Below are 21,037 nucleotides of genomic sequence, written 5' to 3'. Positions count from 1 at the left end.
ACCAAATTCCTACTGCACTATTTGTGCTATCTACAAGAAAATCCATTTAAACTTCTGATTATGAAAGATGAAAATCAGATTCCCATAAATTCAGAAGTTCATGAATAATGGTAAAAATTTATCCAGATTATCATAAGGTTTTATGTAACAGTTATTTTGTATTTATTCAATATTTCAGGTGGAGGAATTCACATTCTCTTTCCCCTGCTTCCTTCCCTCTTTCTTTCATACAATACAACTCTAAAATAAGAAAAGGCAAGAGCTCATTCTAAGTTAAAAACTAGGACTAATATTCTGTAGACTAAATAAATATTTACCATCACCAAAAACAGTTTCTCTTATTTAAAAAAGGGAGGTAAGATTAAGTATCTAGCTCAAACAATAAAGAAATACAATCAATAATACTTTGGAAAAATGTTCTGCTGCCTTTGGCATCACAAAATTCCATTAACAACAAAATAAAGGTTAAGAAACACCAAGGCTTCTTAGATATTAATAATAAGCTAGATATGTTGCTTATACATATTTCAGAGAACAAGTGTTCAAGTTTTTCCACAATCACCAAGATCCCCTTATAGTATAAAGGCATAGTAATAATCAATTTCATTAAAAACTTTTAGTATGATTAGTACTAAAATAGAGTACTAAACATACCAAAATAGAGCCACAATGTGCTAGAAGGACTGTTAATACATAATAAATGCAACTTCAGAATTTGAACAAATTACTTTTCTTGATTTATATAGTGAAGAAAACAGCTAATGATGAAACTGCAAAGATAAAGAACACTGTTTCCACACACTGGGCTGAAACCACCAATTCCACTATGGAGAAGCAGCATCAGTATAAATGATATAAAGCAATCTGTTTGCTGCCAAAACAGACCCCAGGAAAATGCAGACCCCAAATACTACTCTATGTGTTACAATTTGTTTGAAGCTACTGACAATGTTGAAGCCTATCTCTGAAAAAAGAAGAAAGAAAAATAGCTACAACTTATAATGTGCTTAGTGTCTTACACAGACCATTTAGTATGTTTAGAAATGTTTAGTATGTTTCTATTTCTGATTCAAAATATACTGCTACCCCGGAGTTAAAGATTCAGTCACTCTGGACAGTAAAATGTAAAAAAATAAAGAGAAGTGAAAAAGGATCATGCTCCTGTAGTTTAGAAGCCAAAGACAGGCATACAGGTATACTGAAGAGGACTTCATCATAGTGTAGGTTAATTCTCAAGGCAAGATATGCTGGAAGGAAGATCTGACAAAACACACCTGAACTGTTCCAATTGAAGTTTCAATCTGGCTCAGGGTATGGAGTTTCTTTTTCATGCTGGTTAGGATAGCTGACCGAGGGGGCGGTGTGACTGACATGGCTTGTGGTCTATTGATGAGGAGATCTTCATGCTGCCACTGTTCAAAGAAAAAGAAACATAATATAATCAGCAGGGAAAAGACATTTTGGATAAACAAGGGGAGGTGTGAGTCAGGGCTGTGGGAATGGGGTGGGCTGGGAGAAGTAACAGAAGAAACGTACAAAAGAATCACACCAGGTGAAAATTTTCCTGAGGTAGAGAAAGGCTGATTTATTTCTTGAATCAGCAATAGGCAACTGTTCAAACAGTAATTACAAAGATGTTTCCTAATCTGTGTGAAAGTCTAGTACACAATCTCCCCAACATGATCTCCAGCTGGGAGGTTGGATCTGGCATACTCAGGGATGGGAGGGCTGTCTGGCACAGAGGGTAAGCAAGTGACTAAAAAAAAAGAATGGCAGCAGTCACAGAAGAAAGAATTCTCCAGAGAACTTGCAACTGACAGAAAGGGGCAGGCAACTATTGACAGAGGATCAAGCCATCTTGTACATGCTATATAACATGGCCCCAGAAGACCTAAGGGACCTTTGGGCTACAATTTTAAAGCATTATGCTTAGAGCTTATAATCTGTTCAGATAAACAAAGCTGAAAGGAATTTTACAATGTTTTTTATATAGCTGTCAATTTTTCAAGGGAGTAAACCCCAAAATATATATTAAAAATTTTCAGCATTACATTCTTTAGAAGAAAACATACCAAAATAGAGCCACAATGTGCTAGGACTGTTAATACATAATAAATGCAACTTCAGAAGTTGAACAAATTACTTTTCTTGATTTATATAGTGAAGAAAACAGCTAATGATGAAACTGCAAAGATAAAGAACACTGTTTCCACACACTGGGCTGAAACCACCAATTCCACTATGGAGAAGCAGCATCAGTATAAATGATATAAAGCAATCTGTTTGCTGCCAAAACAGACCCCAGGAAAATGCAGACCCCAAATACTACTCTATGTGTTACAATTTGTTTGAAGCTACTGACAATGTTGAAGCCTATCTCTGAAAAAAGAAGAAAGAAAAATAGCTACAACTTATAATGTGCTTAGTGTCTTACACAGACCATTTCAATCCTCATAGTCATCAGCCTCTGAGAGGTACTGTTCCCATTTACAGATGAAGAAATCAGACTTTAGGGTAGTTAAACTCAAGTCATACAGCTGAATCCAAATCCATCTCTCCCCCGAAGCCTTTGCTGTTACACTGCCCCTAAATAATCGAGGACAAAACCAGGTATCTAAAAACAATTCCCAAATGATGACAGATTAATGCCAGAGCTGTTACCACATCATTAGAGCATTAGGGAAGCATGTCACTTTAGAAATAATCTTAAATATATGTTAAATTATATAGGAGGCATATCCACATAAGGAATAAAAACGTTAGAAATTATACAAAAGGTAGTATTTAACGACACAGATAAAACCAACCATACAATACTGACAGAAATTAATTCAAAGGACACAAACTGTAAACACAAAATGATCTCAACTATATAAAAGAGAAAAAGCCGTAACTGGAAAGAAATTACCAAAATGCTGAAGTTGGGTTTGCTCTGGGCTGGCACAATTTGGGAAGTTTAAATCTCTCTTCTGTATATTGTTTTAATTTCCCCAGGTTTTCAAAATTCTTACATTGAGGAAAAACACATTATATAGAAAAATACTTACTTGAAACATGGCAATATGCAGCTGAACACGCTGCAGGCTTGTCTTACAAGAAGAAATGCTGGTTTCCAACCTGCGCACCAAGTCATGCTTCTTCCAGGCAGTGTCGTAAGAACTTGCTAACACAGTAGCTCTGTTCATGACCAACTGAGAGAACTTCCCGACCTGGATATTGTGTTCCACTGCTTTCTTACACAGATCATCAACAGAAACTTTGCTTTCAGCGCCAAAATCCTTTGCCTCTACTTGAGCAATGATGTCTACACCCAGAGCACTGATAAAACTGCAAAGTGTGAGCCCGAGGGCTTGGTTTGGTAGCCCAATCAAAAGCTGCCTCACAAAGTCAGCTGTGAATGCCTTTATAGGTTTGGCCATCTGGTCTTCACTGAAACAGGAGTTTCTAAAAAGGGTTTTCACATTCATAATCTGTACTGGCCCATTTACAGTATTTTGATCTTCAAGTGAACTTGACCCTAAAAAAGGAAAATTTTCTTAAAGTATTTCATGCAAAAGTAAAATAGGGTAATAATACTGCTTATTAAAAAACTTAATATTTTATGAACATACAACTAAATTAAGCCTACTCCATCCTGCCCCCTTCCAAAGTACTATACAACTAAAACCATCAAGCTTAAATATTACCTGACAAAGTTTTAGAAAAGGTACCACAGAGCCTGAAGAATTCCTTAATTGTCTGTAGTCTTTTTAGAAAGAAAATCTCCTCTAGCACCTGCCGATGATTATCATCATCAAAAAAATTGACTTGGGTACTCCTGGCTTCCCTTATAATGTCAATCTTTCGCCAAGCTACAGGAATTTCCATCTTGTTTAACTATGTAAATGAAAGAAAACAAAGTTTATTTCTCTACTCTTCACACACTGAACTACATTTTCGACTACACTGAATTATTACATTTGCATTATTCATAAAACCAAGTCAATATTTACCTTTTCAACTAACAAGCCAAAAGCAGTTTCAACTTGAGCAAACATGCCATCAAATGCTACCAAAAGCATCTGGCCAGCTGACATTTTTGGTGTTTCATCAACTGAACCATTTCTTGGCTGGATTAATTCACCATATTGAGCATGAAGTATTCTAGAGGAAAAGAAAGGGAGTTAAAATCCTTATTGAAGGGAAATAAATTTAGGTCAAAAGTCTCACACCAAACATGCAGAGTCTAGGAAAAAAGTCTTTTTGCACTTAGGAAGGAGTATTATGATAAAACAGTGTTGAATGTCAATCACAATGTGCAGTCAATAGTTCCAATTCAGTATTAGCATTGTTCAAGTGACTAAATTTTATGCAAACTTTTGAATTACAAATTAAAAAATCTAAGTATTAGTCTCACTTTACACACAGAATGTGAAATAATACAAACCCTCAATACTTAAAAAGAAAAAAAAAGTCAAGAACCATACAATTCTAAAGCGGGTAGACCCAGCAAAAATTGTCAAATATATTTATACGACTGTCACATGGTAGTGCCAACTGTTCAGAAAGTACTGAATGCCTACTATTTATCATATGCTCAGTTTTGAATAATGTATAGTTCAAGTGTAGGACTTCAGAAACTTAACTCTCACATTATCATTAACTTAGGACTTATATAGTACTTGTATATCCAGATACTATTCTAAACATCTTATATAAAAAAGAAGGAACGTAATTCCCAGTACCTATGACTACTATCAATACATCTAATGTTAACTATATTTTCAACTGTACCACACACACATGCAGAAATAGCTATAAAACTATTAAAACTTATTAAGAGAATTTAAACAGCTAGGTTACCAGATAAATTTCTAATGGAAAAAGAGCTGCAATATGGTATAAAATTTTCCTTGAAATTATCAAAAAAAGTTTCTCTGAAACAAGGTACAAAGGGAATGTAATGGAACCAGACATGAAGTCTGTCACCCTAAGTGTACATAAAAATAAATATTCCTCCATTTTAGGGTTGGGGGAATCCAGTAAGGAAAGAGAAGTGTGGGCTGAAATTTAGTAAGCAAGAAAATGTACAGACTTAACATGTAGCTTTTAAAATAGTGCTAGAAATTATATGATAAAAGTTTTGTACAAATAATACAAATCACTATTTAGCTGACATTTACATTTATGCTATAATAATTACACTCATTTTTTTGTATGGTAGAACTACAAAGAAACATGAAAAAATAGGATAATTTTGAATGCAGGACAGCAGAAAACATTAAGGGATTATTGTAACCCTTTTTGGTGAAATAACAGCACCATGATTAAGAAAAACAAGTATGTATTTTTAAAGTATACTTCCTATAGTATTTAAGAATGAAAACATATTTGCTTCAAAATAACTGGAGCAGTACAACTTTAAATAAAGATTGACCAGGTGCAGATAACTACCAAAAATGGTAAAACAGTAGCTCATTATAATATTTTCTCTACTTTCTTGTATCTTCAAATTTTTCCAGAGGAGAAAGTACAGGGGGTCAATTCTGTTCTATTTTTTCAGTTATATTTTCTGGTGTGACTAGAGATCAGATAGCCCAAGAAAGGTATCTTGAGTCACCAAGGACAAAGAGGCTCAGGACTTAGCTATGGATACACTGCATGGCTGGAGGAACCACCCAATCGCTACAGGTTCCAAAGTCAAATTATATTCTGGATTTAAGAAATGGGAAATACAATGTTCAATACCTAAGGAAACCTTACAAGTATTCACCTGAATGAAGGTGTATACTCTATCACCTAACTAAACTGGCTCAGATACTTCCACGGAGTTCCAAGGGCTGGCTTAAAAAACACCACACTCCACTTTGTGTGTGCACATGTATGGTGAAACTGCAGCACTAAAAGGACATTATGTATGTAAGAAAACTACACGGAACCCTCTCCCCTACCCCACACACACACCAATGACTGATGTGTAACACGGAAACTTAGTAAGCTCTGTGAACTGTACCAGTGTCAATTCCATGCTGTCACTACTATACTAGAGGTGTGCAAGTTGCAACAGTGTTTAAGTGTGACCCTTCTGTTTTTTATAGCTATGGATCTGTAATTATTTCTAAATAAAGGTTTTTTTTAAAGATACATACACATCAGCATTTTTAAGTAATTACATCTGCTCTAAAAATGAGACATAAACTTCTATTTAAGAGCTCAGAATCCTTTTATCTGGCTTCCCGGTCTCTTTCTCAGGAGAAAAGCATAGCTAGCATTCACTTGCCTGGCAACATAGATGTAATGAGCATGTGTTTCTTCCTCAAGTCCCATAGCTGCATTTCTTAAATATGCTTGAAGAGATTCAACCAGTGTCTGCAGGGGAACGCCATCAGTTGTCTGCTCTATAAGATTGTCCAGCTCATGAAGCATACTTTCTAATGTGTATTCTCCTTTCATTAAACACCTCAGTGCTTCTGGAAATATGATTTGCCGGAAATTTGAATTTAATTCCTATAAATAGATGAGAAATACATTTTAATGTTTTCTGAGTTTAGGTATGCTACACAGAGACTTAACCCCAGAAATTAAGAACAAACATAATTGTAACCAAGCTGTGGCTACAAACTTCACACTGATCCTTATTTTGAGTGGCTAGTTAAGCAACCTTAAAAGGGGAGTAAGTCAAATTGCTTTTCTGAACTAGAGAGATGAGAAAACTTTTCAAATTTAAGCAAATTAAATTTACCTGAAGGGAGGTGTATACTCCATTAGCTAAGTGAACTGCTTCAGATGCTTCCACGGGGTTTGGAATGTCTAAGTCCTGTGGCACCAGGTGGCACTGCTTCAGTAACTGAACCAGGCACGTGACATTTCCGCTCATACTGCAGAGCTCCTCCAAGAACCAGGCTCCATCCCGAGAGGTCAGATCTACTAGCTGCTCTCCAGCACTCGAAGCTGCACCTTCCATCATCAGGTTACGCCTAGATGTGAAAAACATTTATTTGTATAGTGAAACAGACAGCTACATTCACACACAAGAGGATGCCTTGAAGTCTGAAAGGAAAATCTCAGCTGTAACACTGAGTCAGGCGAATGAGAGTAAGAGAATACCTTAAATTTGTGACTAAACAAAAGACACATGAAATCTCAGGAAGCATCATTGTTTTCAAGACAATGAAATGATCCCAGTATGAGGTTAGCTAACTCACCTTGTGAGGGTACAAAGGGCAGAGATAATAACACTTGCTAGACTCAAAGATCCTTCTTCTCCATTCTCATGAAGGAAAACTTTAATGCAACGTTCAATTTCTTTCAACTGATCTTCACAAACAGGCACAGTGACAGCTTCCTGTTTCAAGCGTTCCACTTGTCTAATAAGCCTGTTGTTTATGTCTGCTGCATACCGCTGCAGGGTCACTTCAGTGGCAGTGATGAACTGACACACTGTTGGAGGTGGCTGGGGAGCATACTGCATTTCATATCTATAAAATAGAAAAAGGTGCTTGTTTGTAACATAACCACTCCCTGCTTGTAAAGAAAGTTCACACTTTACAAAACACTATAAAAGAGAACATGGAATATTGTGCTGATCCTCCAAAACTTATTGAACAGGAATCATTATTTCCATTTTACAGATTAAAGTAATTTCCTAAGATAATGGGTTAGTGAGTGCCAAAATCAATATTTGAGTTTAGCTCTCTTTACCCTAATTTCACCATTTTTACACCAAGATATTTTTTAATTAGTTAAGAAAAACACACTGTCTTTTAAAGAAAACATGAGCTCACATCCTCTTAAAGACAAAAGTGACTCCATTCAAATTCCAGCTATCAACCATATCTTTCAGAAAAAAATATGCGATTAAAAATCTGAACATAACTTTGCTTCCAAACCCAATGAGAAGTAAAGAAATTTAAGTGCTATCAACTTACTTCCTGTATAGTTCCTGACAACGCTCCACTGTGGTATTACAGATGAGCTCCTCCATCCAGGTCTTCCACTGCTCAATGCGATGTTTCTGAAATATGGCCTTTGGGTATTGCAGAGCTACAGTCGCATAGTGGTGCAACTGTTCCAGGCAGCCCCGGAGCACTGATCGTCTCTGCTGCAGGAGAGCGCCAACCTCCCCCTCCAGCTGCTCGCACTGGCTAATCAAGTGGGCCTGGCCCGCATTCTGCAGAAAGGCCGTTGCTGGCACATAGCTTGGAGGACCTTTTGGTAAAAGACAAATACTAATCACAGTGAAACCATTTCACCTCAGTTGTCATTGAAAGGGACCACAAACCAGAACCACACATACGAACACACAACTACAAAACTCACATGCTCACATATGTATCTAAGTAAGACAATACATACCAAGGTCCATTTGTGTGCTTATCTCCTGAAGCAAACTTGCCAGCTGTGTTGCCTCTAAGTTACTGAATGCAGCCTGATAATGTGTTATCCACTGTTCAAACTCATTCAGCTTCACCTGGATTGCTTCTTGAACAGCCCTTTGCTGAGTCTGCAGTTGAGTGTGTTCAGAATACCTGGGGGAGGGGGGGAGGGGATTTTTAAAATCACCATTGTTCTTTCTTCTGCACTTTCATAACTTTGATTTTGCTCATCTCTGGATGCCTGGTAAACTGCTTTTGAGTCTTGAGGGAACTGCTGAAATGTCCCTCACTTCTCTGGTTTTCCCTGACCCTGTACTTCCTCAACCATACTCACATTTTAAATAAAACTCTACTAACACCCACCAGGTTTTGAGTTATTTGAAGCGTAAAAGACTAAGTCAATAGGTCTTTGTAATCTCAGAACTTCATGCAGTTTGGCACTAGCATATTTAACTACTTTACTGAGCACCTGCTCTGTACAAGGTTCATTCCCTTAAATCCCTCTATTAAATAGCTTAATGCTTAACTCAGTGAAGTAGGTAAAATAATTTCCATTGAAACATGAATGAGTAAGACTCAGATACAAACCGTAAAGAGAAAACCGAAACCCAGGTTTTCTGAATCCAAGTTCAATGTTCTAACCACTATACCCACCTAGCTTCCCTAATTATGCAACCATTTAAATTAAGTATAATAAAGCAGAAAATTTAAGTGAAACTTTATTTATGAACATTTTAAAACTGCAGTCCTTAGAAGGGCTTTTATCATTTATATGAGTTACTGCAATAATTCCAATTCAAGCTGACAAGGTTTACACAAACTTGGAAATTCTCCTTAATGGTCTATTATTTAGAAATAACAGCTCAATATTGTTAAACCTGTGTTGCAGAGTGTGAGAAGGATGATCCACTCCCTCAGCTCCCTCTAGAAACTCTATTTCTTCCAGCAGCTTTCCCTGCAGTTTTTCCACATCTGTCAGTTGCTCTTGCAAGCTTAGGTATTCATCTAAGCTGCTGTCCAGCTTGGGAAGTACAATCAGCATTTCATCTCTATTTTTAAACCAGTTCACCTATAAAAAATTAGTATGATTAGGAAATTCTTACAGAGCCACCTATGAGGATGAAGTCTGTCAGAAGAACTGTGTTAGGACATCTTGCACATATTATTCTATTTAAATCTCAACAAACCCTGAAGGTTGATGGCATTACTTAGACTTTGCAAACAAAGATAACTTACATGTTCCAGCTCACATAGCCACAAACAGAGACTCAATTCCACACCACCACACCACACGAAACAAAATTAGGATCACCAGCTATCAGGATATTAAAATCAAGACTGAGGGGAGCCTAGCCAATTAAAGAACACTTAGTCACTGGCAAACACATTTTAATCTATTAAAAAAGGTATAATTTAAAAAAATCATTATCCCACCTCCTGTGAGTGTGACTGTGTATGTCTTTGTATGAGAGCATTTCCTAATAAAAAGAGGACATCAAGTTGCCCTCTTTCACTGCCGTTTAAATACACATTACATACAGTCTTCCAAACAAAACTTTGGAAAAACAGTTTTACTCAACCCTTTATGGACATGTTGACTATGTTATAAACAAAAGACAACAATGACGTATCATCACTGGCTTCACCTTAATTTCAGCTACTCTGGAAGAAAAGAGGCTGCGGGTTATCTCTCGTTCCATCTCTCTCTTGCTCTGTTTGCTCTCGACCTGCTGGCCCCCTCCACCATAGACAGCACCAGCAAACCCAACCTCACCCCCCGCTGTCCAGTCCACCAGGGGGTCGTACACAAAAGCCTCCAGCAATGTCAGCAGAGTCTCTCTGCCACGCCGCATAATGTGCAGAACCTGTTGTCAGAAGAGTTTTAATTAGATTTTGCTGTAAGTTTCCTGATTAAAAAGTCATTTTTCATTCCACGGGATAAGAGGCATAAGAGAAAGAAGCCGACCTGCTCGCACGAAAGCCTAAAGACGCCTTCTACTCCAGTCACACCCAGCGCTGTCGCAATATTCTGTGTCATTCGAAAGGGTACTTTCTCAGGAACTCTAAGGCTTTTACCTTGAAAAGACAAATCATTGTATGTATGTCGTTTCACCAAGTAAGATTTGATCCCCACATAAATGCAAAAGTACAATTAAATTTTACCTTTTTCAAAGCACACATTGTAATCTATGTGCACAACCTCTCCAGTCGTCATATCTATGAGAACATTATCCAGATGTCTGTCTCCAAGGCCGATTATGTATCCTACCATAGACATGACTGCAGTAGATCTGGCATAAGACTACAGAAGAGGGGTGCAGGAGCAAGTTAAGCACCATTAGCAAATTTCCTTCCCACATGGACTCAATGCTTGAAAATTTACAAACCCCCATAATCTAGTCCTTTATTTCTACATGTTAGTCGTTACATGCTGCACATGTGCTCGCAAAGGCTCTGCACTGAGCACCTGCGTACTACACTCTGAGTCCTCCTGGTACTACTCAGCCACTATCAAAATGCTGGACTTAAAAGACCAAACTGCTGTTCTTCAGCCTCCCTAGTTTTACTGAAGTTTTTCTTCTTCTTTTCCTCTCATCCATAATCCCCTCCATTCTGCACTCACACAGTCATGGCCATAGCTTAACTTAAAAAAGTGAAATAAAAGATTCAAATACAGACCTCAAAATACCGGGTCTGGAAGTTGAAGAGGAACAGTAATACTGATTATACCATCCAAGACAAAATGCATACCTGTGTGACTCTCCACCACTCATCAGGCGTGGTGCATGATGACCACAGCTCTTTAGCGAGGAGATTTGGGGGGGTGGCCTCCATCAACTCCTCTAACACTGCTTTCATTACATGGAGAGGCCAATCTCGTCGGGACACATCCAGACTAAGTCCAACTGCTTTCAGAGCAGGGCCAATTTTACTGTAATAAAGTTCACTAGGACGGGGTACAATCCCAGGATTCTGAGGAGTTTGGTAGGAATCTTGGGCCTTAAAAAAAAGTTTTTTTAAAGAAAAAATCAACTTCAAATAAGAAAGTTGACTTTCGAATATAAAGTATTATTTTAAAAACTGATTTTCCAGTGGCATTCTCTACATACCCAGGAAAATTTCATGCACCAAATAGCCTATTCTTCTGGACTATGCATCTTTGCTACAATCTATTTACCTTTCTCTTAATCAGGCCACCACTACTTTACTGAAAGCTTGGCCTACTGCTCTATTTCCCAAGTTACATTTTTCTTTGTAATACGTAATTGCTTATAATTTACCATTCACTTATGCACTTCTTTCATTCACCAATATGACTTAATCATCAATATAAACAAGATAATTCAGCCAAAAATTTAGATAGCCTAATTCCCATTGCTAATTTACCCTTCAGTACTTGTTTTGCAGTCTGCTATGCCTACTTTTAAAACGCAACTCCTTTCAAACTTGTTTCTTTCCATACCACCCTAATTAGAATAGTTTTCTTTGGCTAGACACAGAATCCTGAAGGTGAGACTGTATATAATTTATCTTTATGCTGGTAGCAAGCAATACTGTTTCTGGCAGTACTAAACATTCAGATGCTTAGCTAAAATGAATTCTAAAACACCCAGTCTAAATCAAATTATAAATTTCACAGGTACGAAAATATCATGCCACAGTGATTAAGTTTTTTTATATACTTAATTTAAAAGAACCTAGGTTTCAAAGCTTATTTATAAATTTAATTCAAAGACCCTAATAAGCAAAAAAGGCATTAAAGATGTGAAATGTTAAATAACTGAATGATTGATAACCTCACTACCATTGTACCCACCGTTTGTCTAGAATAAAAGTAACCCAATGTCATCATTTCTGCCTCTTAAAACTCTATTTCTAAAAAATGTGCCTCAAAACCTTTCCTAAATACGTCATCTGTTCCTTCTTTAACACTTATAAACATACCAAAATGCTCACATGCAGTAAGCCTACAAACATTTCACAATGGAGAACAGACTAATCTGCATACCTGCTGTTTATGCAAGTTCAAATGAAAGCACATGTACATTTACATTTTAACCAACCTTTTGTGCTTGTAAGGCAGCTTCCCGTTGTTGCCATCGTTTGTAAAGACCAAACAAGGGTGTGGCTCCATCCACCCACTGTATTAGTCCTGATCGTGTTCCTAGTGGTGTCACAGAATAGTGCCGAGCATGGAAACGGGGTGTTTCCTGGCGGTTGATTGTAGCAAACATGGTATTTACAATAGATAGGAATTGCATTATTCTCTCATCCAGATGTAAATCCTCCAATCCTATGGAAACAAATTGAAGTATTTAGACTAGGTGACTAAGTGGGGTGAAGGGCAACGGGAGCACGGAGTGGGGGAAAATAGGGTTACAAACATACTACTTTTTGTGTCCTGCTCAATTATCAGTAACAGTCAAGAACTAATAGCCAAAGAGGTACACTGAGAGCATTACAGAACATTCTATTCAGCCATGGGACACCAGCATTACTAGCTGTAGATCAGTTCTGCTTGTACAAGTTCAATAACAAAGTGAGAGGGGGAATGGGAATCTTACTACACAGCCTCCAACCACCTCCATTCAAAAAATTACCTAAGATACAAAGTACCCCAGGCTATTCACCTGAAACAATCCTCTCTACCATATACATACATACGTACGTACGCACACATAACATTCATCACCAGACTAATCCTTTTTTTAAATCCCACCTTTGAAAAGATAGGGATAGCTCTTTCCATCTGATCCTAGAAAGAGAAGTTTCTTTGGCTTGGTTTTGGTGGGTAAGATGGTGATGGTTCCACCCACACTGTGGATTGTAACAGTGTCTCTGGCTGAGACTTCCCCAGGAAGAGCGATTTCAGTGTTCGTCATGGCAGCCAGCCACGGGCTGATTTCCTCAAGACGCAAGATGTAACTTGCACGCTTCTGTGCTCTCTGTTGCAAACTCAGCATTATCTATATTTTTTTATAAAATGGGAAAAACAAGTTTACATTATCATTACAAAACTTATTTTTCCTCCACATTCAATTTGGCATAAACTTTAAAAATCCATACAAATACCTCTTGTTCTAGTTATTTCATGTTACAAATTTGGGCCATCCTGGGAGGAGGAACAATGGTGTACTGATATACTCTGGGTGATTTCTACTTTGTTCAGGACTCTGTTCTCCTCTGTCCAAACAAGTAGTGAAATCACACAGCAGATGGAAAGAAATCACTGCTGTGATCACAAAATTTGGGGCTTGTAGCAAACTAATTCCCTACCATTAAGCTACATCTGATCAATGCCAAAACAAATCAGTTAAGTCCTTGCAATTGAGCAGAAGATAGAGCTAACTGTAGTGGCTGTCAGGCAGACACACCCTTAGGAAACCACGTAGAGCTTTGACCACTTCAAGTATGCAGGAAAACACTACATTCCATTCTAATAACTCACAGGGAGCAGACTGCACGTATAGTTGTGTATCTACTTATAACTAAGTCAGTAATCTGCACCTGAATTAATGAACTCTGGGGTCTGCTTTCATGTGAAAATTTTCCTAGCAAGCTTTGTTCATAAAACAAAAAAGACAACTGGAAATACCCCAAGTATCCACTGGCAGGACAATGGATAAACTGGTATTTACCTACTAATAGGTCAATGTTGGCTGCATACAAAATACAGATGAATCACCAAAAACCTGATGCTGATCCATGAATTATGGAAGTAATAAACACAAGCAGACACATACAGATGATCTCATTTATGTCAAATTAAAAATCAGGTAGACATTAAACAATATACCATTTAGAAATGCATCAATGAACAAAAATGTTTTTAAGAATCAAGAAATTATTAATTCAAAATTCAGAACAGTGGTTTCATAGGAGGAGAAATAACTAGGAAGGGATGTGGGACTTCTAAAACATTTTATTCCTAAGCTAATTCTATTTTTTTTATCTGCACAACAGAAAAAGAGAGATTCTTTTTAATTTTTAGAATTATTCTTGAAAATGTACACAAATGTTAAAATTTCTTCTGACTTCACACACACACACACACACACACACACACACACACACACACACACACACACACACACACACACACACACACACACACACACACACACAGTGCTCCTCTAGTCTCTTCCTCTTAGTTGATACACTGAGAAAGACAAAGAAGCAAGAAACCACTATTGGAACAAGAGGAAACAAGTTTTGGCTAGGCCACACCTAATAAACTTCATCCTTCATTCAGTATTCTTGTGTTGTGCTTCTAGCTATTTCCTTTGAATTTAGTATTTCTTCTAGTTTCCTCTAGATTGCATTTCCTGGTTACTATATCTCTCAATAGTTTTTTGTTTGTTCCTACACTGTACCTCTTTATAGTTAATTGCTAACTTCAATTAAGAAAATCAGTTAGCAATACAGATAGGGATAGAGAATAAAAGAGTAATGAAAAGCAAGAGAAAGCAACAAGATAAGAAACAAGCTCCCCAACTGATGGTGCTGTTTCTATAACAAAACAACAAAACCAAACAGAGAAAATATAGAAGGGGACCAAAACACAATAAAGATTCTTAAGTACTTAAACATACTAATCCCCAAAGAGCCTATAAAGAATTAATATCAAAATACTTATAAAGATTGATATTATAGGTGAATATATTGCTAGAAATATATTTCTATTATTAGAAATACTAAGCAACCCCTACCCCCGCAAAAAAATAAAATAAAATAAATAGGTACAAGATTAAATTTCTTAATATTTTATGAGGAGAATGGAGCAGACAATCAATATTTAGCTCAAGACCAGAGCCCCTTCCCTTGGCTATTTTCTTACAGTATATTCTTCCCTGCTATGAACCCTCTGTAAATGAAAGATTGCTACCCTAGTACTCCTCATCCCCAAACTCTCAACATGAAGAAAACACCTTTCTCTACATTACTTATAAGCAACTGGTCAATAGCTGCCTTCCACAGGCTTACAAAATCTCTACTGTTCCAAGTAAGGAGAGTCCCCTTACTTAAATAGTCTATCTCATATGGAATTTCCCATTTTAGTAGCATTCTTGAGATTTTTCAGTACCTCTTTAAATGGAATCCAGCTGCTTCCAGGCTTTGCAGGGTTTGATGGTGTCTTCAGTTTTTCCAGGGCATTTTCAATTGCATCACCATAGTTATCCTGAAACCACTTTTCATGAGGTGTTTCTGCAGGAGCTGCTGTAATGCTCCTTACATGCTCCAAAGCAAACACAATGGGCTTCATCAAAGCCGTGTGCTTCTCCCGCATGATTGCAATTTTCTCTTCTCTAACCAAGATGACATACAGAGGTTTATACAAACATTGAATAATTTAACTGTATCAAGTGTTAAGTAAGTAGTATCATCAAAGAGTAAGTCAAAGGAAGTAAAGTATTAGCGAAGTAAGTTACTAACACTACACAAAATCCAGCATATGAGAAAGACAGCTTCTCTTTTCAACAAATGGTGCAGGACAACTGGATATTCACCTGTAAAAGGATGCTAGGCTCTTACCTTCCTTACACTATATGCAAGAACTAACTCAAAATGATCAAAAACCTTAAGAGCTAAGACTTTAAAACTCTTAAAAGAAAAGGAAAAAGGCTTCCTTGACACTGGATTTGGCAATGATCTCTTATATATGGCAAAACTCAGGCAACAGAAGAAAAAATAGAGAAAAGTGGGCTACCTCAAAATTAAACACACGTGCATCAAAAAAGTGAAAAGACAACACACAAAATGGGAAAAAAATGATAAGGGACTAATATCCAGAGTATAGAGAACTCCTAAAACTCAACAACAAAAACAAAACCCCCAAATAACCTAATTCAAACAAAAATGGGTAGAGGGTTTGAATAGACATTTCTTGAAAGAATATATATAAATGGTCAATAACCACATAAAAAGATTGTCAACATTTTTTAGTCATTAGGGAAATGCAAATCAAAACTGCAGTGAGTTACTACTTCACACCCATTTGAATAGCTACTGTTCAAAAAAAAAAAAGCAAAAAATAATGGTAAAGTTGTAGATAAAATTGTGCATTTTTGATGCAAACATAAAATGGTACAGTGGATGCAGAAAACCATTGGGTGGTTCCTCTACAAGCTATACATAGAATTACCATATGATCCAGTAAATCCACTGGATCTACACAAAATAACTGAAAGCAGTAACTCAAACAGATTCTTATATACCAATGTTCATAGAAGCACTGTTCTCAACAGCCAAAGGGTAGGAACAAACAAAGTAAGTGTTCACTGACACAAGATTACATAAACAAAACACAGGGTGTATCCATGCAATGGAATATTATTCAACAGTAAAAAAAGGAATTCTGATGCATGCTACATGGATGAAACTTCAAAACATTATGCTAACTGAAATAAAACAGATACAAAATGAGGAACACTGCTGATTTCACTTATGCAAGGTACTTACAGTAGTCAAATTCACACACACACAAAGTAGAATAGTGGTAATGAGGAGTTATGGTGGGGCAGAAGAAAAGTTAGTGTTTAATGGATACAGAGCTTCTGTTTGGGATGAGTATGTTCCAGAAATGGACAGTGGTAAAGGCTGCATGACACTGTGATTGTACTAAATGCAACTGAACTGTTCACTTAAAATTGGTTAAAAGGGCAAATTTTAAGTTATGTATATATTTTCTATTTTAAAAAAAGAGAGAGCTACATTTTCAGAGTAAGTGTAAGAAAACATACTTGCGTAAGGTGTTGTTGTTCTGAACTCTTTTCACCTCATCTTCAAGCTGCTGAATTCGTCTCAGGACATACATGTGTTGTTGAAGGAGAACGCCCAACCAGAGCTCATCCCAGAGAACAGTGACCCTGCGCAGCTCAGCCACAAGCATCTGAACCTGCACACATGGCACATTTGAATATGCTCATTGACAAGTCCACACACATGCAGTTCTGCAAACACTAGAAACTGCAGAGGTGGGCATCTTTTGCACATTATAATGTGAGAGAACCTTGACTAGTGATTCTACAAATACAGATTTGAAAATCAATACAGATTTGTAAAACCAGTTTTGATTATTCTAGAAGGTTTTTTGTTCCTCAAATCTATCCATGACAGTTTTTATGGATCGTTTTTTGGATTTCTGGGGGGTTGAGGGGGGTGTTATAAATTGTTTAAAAACTTCTGAGTTGAGTTTTTTTTGGTACCTGTAACACCATAGTTGGGTTTGCAGAGGATAGCTTATCTACAATTTTGCTGTAGCAATCCTGCATCATGGCTTGGTCTTCATTTAATCCACTTTTGGGTTCATCCTTATTGCTATCCTGAGAAGCAGGAGGACTTCCTCCCTCACATTCAGAAACCAGCAATTCTTCTCCTTGAATATTGCCAAGTAAAGTTGGGATTGCAGAAGAAAACTTATTTCCTATAAGAAAATGGGAGAATAAGGAAGGTATACTATGGATGTTTCTCCTATGTGCACATGTATGTTGAGTGAGGGAAAACATTGGTAATCTGATTCCAGAACACTCACTTGACTAATTTGCCTTCTGTGCACTAAACAGATCAAAGATCATGGATATTCTGCCTTTTTGGAGGCCTTTATGTTTTTTAATATTGTAAGTAAATGGAAAATAAATGAATCTCAACAAATAGAGTGTTCTCCCAGCCAGAGAGTCCAGAGCTTGTTTTCAATCCATACCCACCAGTTACCCAGTTCAGTGAATCTGAAAAAGCGACTCAACTTCTCCAAGCCTTGGTGAGTCAGTGTGAGACTAGACAATGTATAAAGCACATGTCTTAGTAACAGACATAGTACTTACTCCTTCAATAAGTGGCAATTATATATAGTTTTAAAGACTGCAAACTATTATCAGCTCTGGAACATAGAGTTCAAAAAACTTACCTAATTAACATTATTTGCAAAAATACTTTGTACTTAAAATAGCAGTCTTTTAATATTCCATACCTGAAGCCTGTGATTCACTACTAAGCGATATGGTGCCCACTATGGCAGGATACAGTATGAGATGTGGGGAATCTTGAGCCACTCGGCAGAGAAGGTTACAAATACTCTGGCGCACATACACTTCAGGGTGGTTTAAGCGTGAGAAAAGCTGTGGAATAATTCCTTCAGGAGAAGAAGAAAAGATACTTTAAAGTTATTAAAAACTATCAACACAGTAAGTGAAAAAGGATAAAACCTGAGATGTGTATCAGTTCTCAGGGCCTCAAATTTCTCCCTGTAGTAACAACCATACAAAATAGTTCTTGATTTACAAGTTTGGTTAGAGTACAGAGCTAATCAAAATCCAGAACAATTCAAAAATGTTCTAGCAAAATGTGTTTATTGTTAATGCCTATTAAAAGAAGGCAGGCATATATAATTTTTCCAAAGTGTATACAAAATTTTTTGAACTTATTTTCACTACTCTTTACAAAATTCATTTTATATATAAAAAGCTCCTACCTCTCAGCCTTCAGTTCTCTGGAAGGTGGAAGAAATGTATCTAACAAGAAGTCCAAAGTGTCCTATTAACTAACATAGTTATTCTGTAACACATTCAAATAATACATATTAAGGACTACTAATTTTTTTATTGTCTTAAATATCCTACCCAGAAATAATTTTTCATGAGACATTTTATTTAGACTATTACCTCTCCATGGAGCAGTTGGTGTGGTCTCCAAGCCATGTTCCAGATACTGCCTCAGCTCGCCAGCATGTTTCACGAGCAATCGGAGCAATCGCAGTGTGGCCATCACAATCACATCATCAGTACTCTGCTCTACTCTGTGGCTTAAATGGAGCCTAGGGTCATCCTCATCTAAAGGAACCTAGGGGTGGAAAGATCAAAGGAAGAAATAAGAAAACAACCCAAAATACTGCTTTTGTCTCCTAGGAAAGAAATTGCCAATAAACTTTGTTAGAACAACACTGTGTGGCATACCTGTCCAGCATTGAGTTTAAGAAAAGTAAAATATGCACTGCAAGACAATTTGTACAGGCTGAAGATCCTATCTACAACTTTCCTCCACACTTTAATCACTCCCTCCGTTGCATTTTCGTCGAGTTCTGAAAGCCATGGGCAGCTTGATATTAACTGACGCCAGATAACATCAACCATGTCATCTTCTTCACTATCTTCACTTTCCGTTATCTGAAGCGTTATGTCTTCATCCTGAAGAAGAAATTGGATATAAAATGCTCTTTTTTAACACAAACTGAAAAGGGAGAAAGGCACATTGGTTTTCTATCATGGGCAAGGAAAGCATTTTTCTCATTTATGAAAGAGTAAATCACTCCAATTTAGTTTACACATGCTAAGTCAATGCCTATATGTTTCTTTATATGTTTACTAGTGTAGGTAATGAAGGATAAAATTTTTATGCTTTAAATGCTTCTAAGTTATAGTACAATATTCTGCCTGCAGAAAGTTAAACAATGCATCCAAAGGTTTAAGGCTGAATGTATACCAAAGGTTTAAGGCTGAATGTATACAAAATACAGTCACAACAGACCTTGTTCCTTTATAGTACTATGCATGTATGCAACACCAGCTTTGGCAGAATTCTAGATTTGATATATGCTGAAGTCTAAAGCAAGGTCAATACAGTTGGGCTCAGCAAATAAAATCCCAGTTTTTAAAGCTTGCAGCTAAATACACAATAACATTCTAGAGCTGACAGAACTCTGAAGGAGGGAGTAAATCCTACAGATCATCTAGTCCACTGGTTCTCAACTCTAGCTGAACATTAGAATCATCTAAGTAAGCTTAAATAAACACACACTCATACACACCTCCCACTCACAATATCTGAAGTTAAGCTTAGGAACTTGCATATTTTAAAAGCTCCCAAGCTAGTGTTAAGAAGTGAATTTCTGATCAGAAGAGCAATTAAAAGAGAAATTTAAGTTATGTAAAACAAACCTCACCTACTCTAACAGGATCCTACGGAAATGACTTGATTTCTCAAGAAATTACATTCCTCTTAGAAAAATGTAACTCATTTTCATCTTCAAACTCACTTTTAATTTGAAACAAAAATTGCCTAAATCCCATTCAACATTTATTTAATCAAGTTTATGTCATCAACCTCCTCAAAATCAGTATATTAGAAAAGCAACCTTGACAGTTTTTTCCCCCAAAACGGTATGTTTTCCTTGCCTGAATACCCGCTGGCCGACACACGGCCTGTCCAAGAATACCATATATTCTCTCTTTTTCTTCTTCAGTTATTGTATCTGGAAGCAGATTCTGAACCTCAGATTTTTCTCTAGGCAGCAAACGAACACCTTCTCCCTGACTATAAAAATAAACAAGTCATCAGTATTTCTGCTACCAAAACTTTACCATGTCAGCAGACATTTTAAATCTCTATTTTGCAATGCATTAAATAAATTATACATTTTGACATACATACCTGGCATTATCAACCACCTTTCTGCCCCATCTATAAGCCCAACTAGCCAATGCTGCCCACGATTTGGCTACTTCAGGTGCCTGGACTGAAGACAGGTGATACAACTGTCCCAAAATGAAGTCAGGTTCTCCAACTCCAATATGTACTGCCATGTTAGAGAAGAAATAATAGAAGAATTCAACAATGTTACATTCATAAATTTCTAAAGGCATTCCTATTAACACTTTAGAATTTTATTATCTGTAAGCTATCAATAAGTT

At 36.9% G+C, this 21,037-nt stretch overlaps 1 protein-coding gene across 1 annotated transcript in view; it reads right to left on the bottom strand.

The window, feature by feature from the left end:
• The window catches only part of SMG1 (SMG1 nonsense mediated mRNA decay associated PI3K related kinase), a 107,569-nt gene that overhangs the window by 11,314 nt on the left and 75,218 nt on the right, over nucleotides 1-21,037 (bottom strand). The window contains exons 32-55 of the mRNA XM_017663326.3: nucleotides 20,778-20,922; nucleotides 20,522-20,660; nucleotides 19,304-19,534; nucleotides 19,013-19,190; nucleotides 18,322-18,483; nucleotides 17,561-17,778; nucleotides 17,096-17,250; nucleotides 15,439-15,661; nucleotides 13,075-13,321; nucleotides 12,419-12,648; nucleotides 11,106-11,354; nucleotides 10,518-10,656; nucleotides 10,321-10,430; nucleotides 10,001-10,219; nucleotides 9,233-9,423; nucleotides 8,335-8,507; nucleotides 7,908-8,187; nucleotides 7,185-7,457; nucleotides 6,722-6,956; nucleotides 6,260-6,486; nucleotides 3,993-4,143; nucleotides 3,687-3,876; nucleotides 3,048-3,517; nucleotides 1,275-1,412 (exon numbers count right to left, since the gene is read on the bottom strand). Coding sequence (XP_017518815.3) covers nucleotides 1,275-1,412; nucleotides 3,048-3,517; nucleotides 3,687-3,876; nucleotides 3,993-4,143; nucleotides 6,260-6,486; nucleotides 6,722-6,956; nucleotides 7,185-7,457; nucleotides 7,908-8,187; nucleotides 8,335-8,507; nucleotides 9,233-9,423; nucleotides 10,001-10,219; nucleotides 10,321-10,430; nucleotides 10,518-10,656; nucleotides 11,106-11,354; nucleotides 12,419-12,648; nucleotides 13,075-13,321; nucleotides 15,439-15,661; nucleotides 17,096-17,250; nucleotides 17,561-17,778; nucleotides 18,322-18,483; nucleotides 19,013-19,190; nucleotides 19,304-19,534; nucleotides 20,522-20,660; nucleotides 20,778-20,922 — 4,973 coding nt within the window. The remainder of the gene's footprint in view (nucleotides 1-1,274; nucleotides 1,413-3,047; nucleotides 3,518-3,686; nucleotides 3,877-3,992; nucleotides 4,144-6,259; nucleotides 6,487-6,721; nucleotides 6,957-7,184; nucleotides 7,458-7,907; nucleotides 8,188-8,334; nucleotides 8,508-9,232; nucleotides 9,424-10,000; nucleotides 10,220-10,320; nucleotides 10,431-10,517; nucleotides 10,657-11,105; nucleotides 11,355-12,418; nucleotides 12,649-13,074; nucleotides 13,322-15,438; nucleotides 15,662-17,095; nucleotides 17,251-17,560; nucleotides 17,779-18,321; nucleotides 18,484-19,012; nucleotides 19,191-19,303; nucleotides 19,535-20,521; nucleotides 20,661-20,777; nucleotides 20,923-21,037) is intronic.

Source organism: Manis javanica, chromosome 10 (genome assembly GCF_040802235.1).
Source record: "Manis javanica isolate MJ-LG chromosome 10, MJ_LKY, whole genome shotgun sequence".
NCBI lineage: Eukaryota > Metazoa > Chordata > Mammalia > Pholidota > Manidae > Manis > Manis javanica.
The sequence above is the reverse complement of the archived record's forward strand: the minus strand, read 5'-3'. Positions and strand labels throughout refer to the sequence as shown.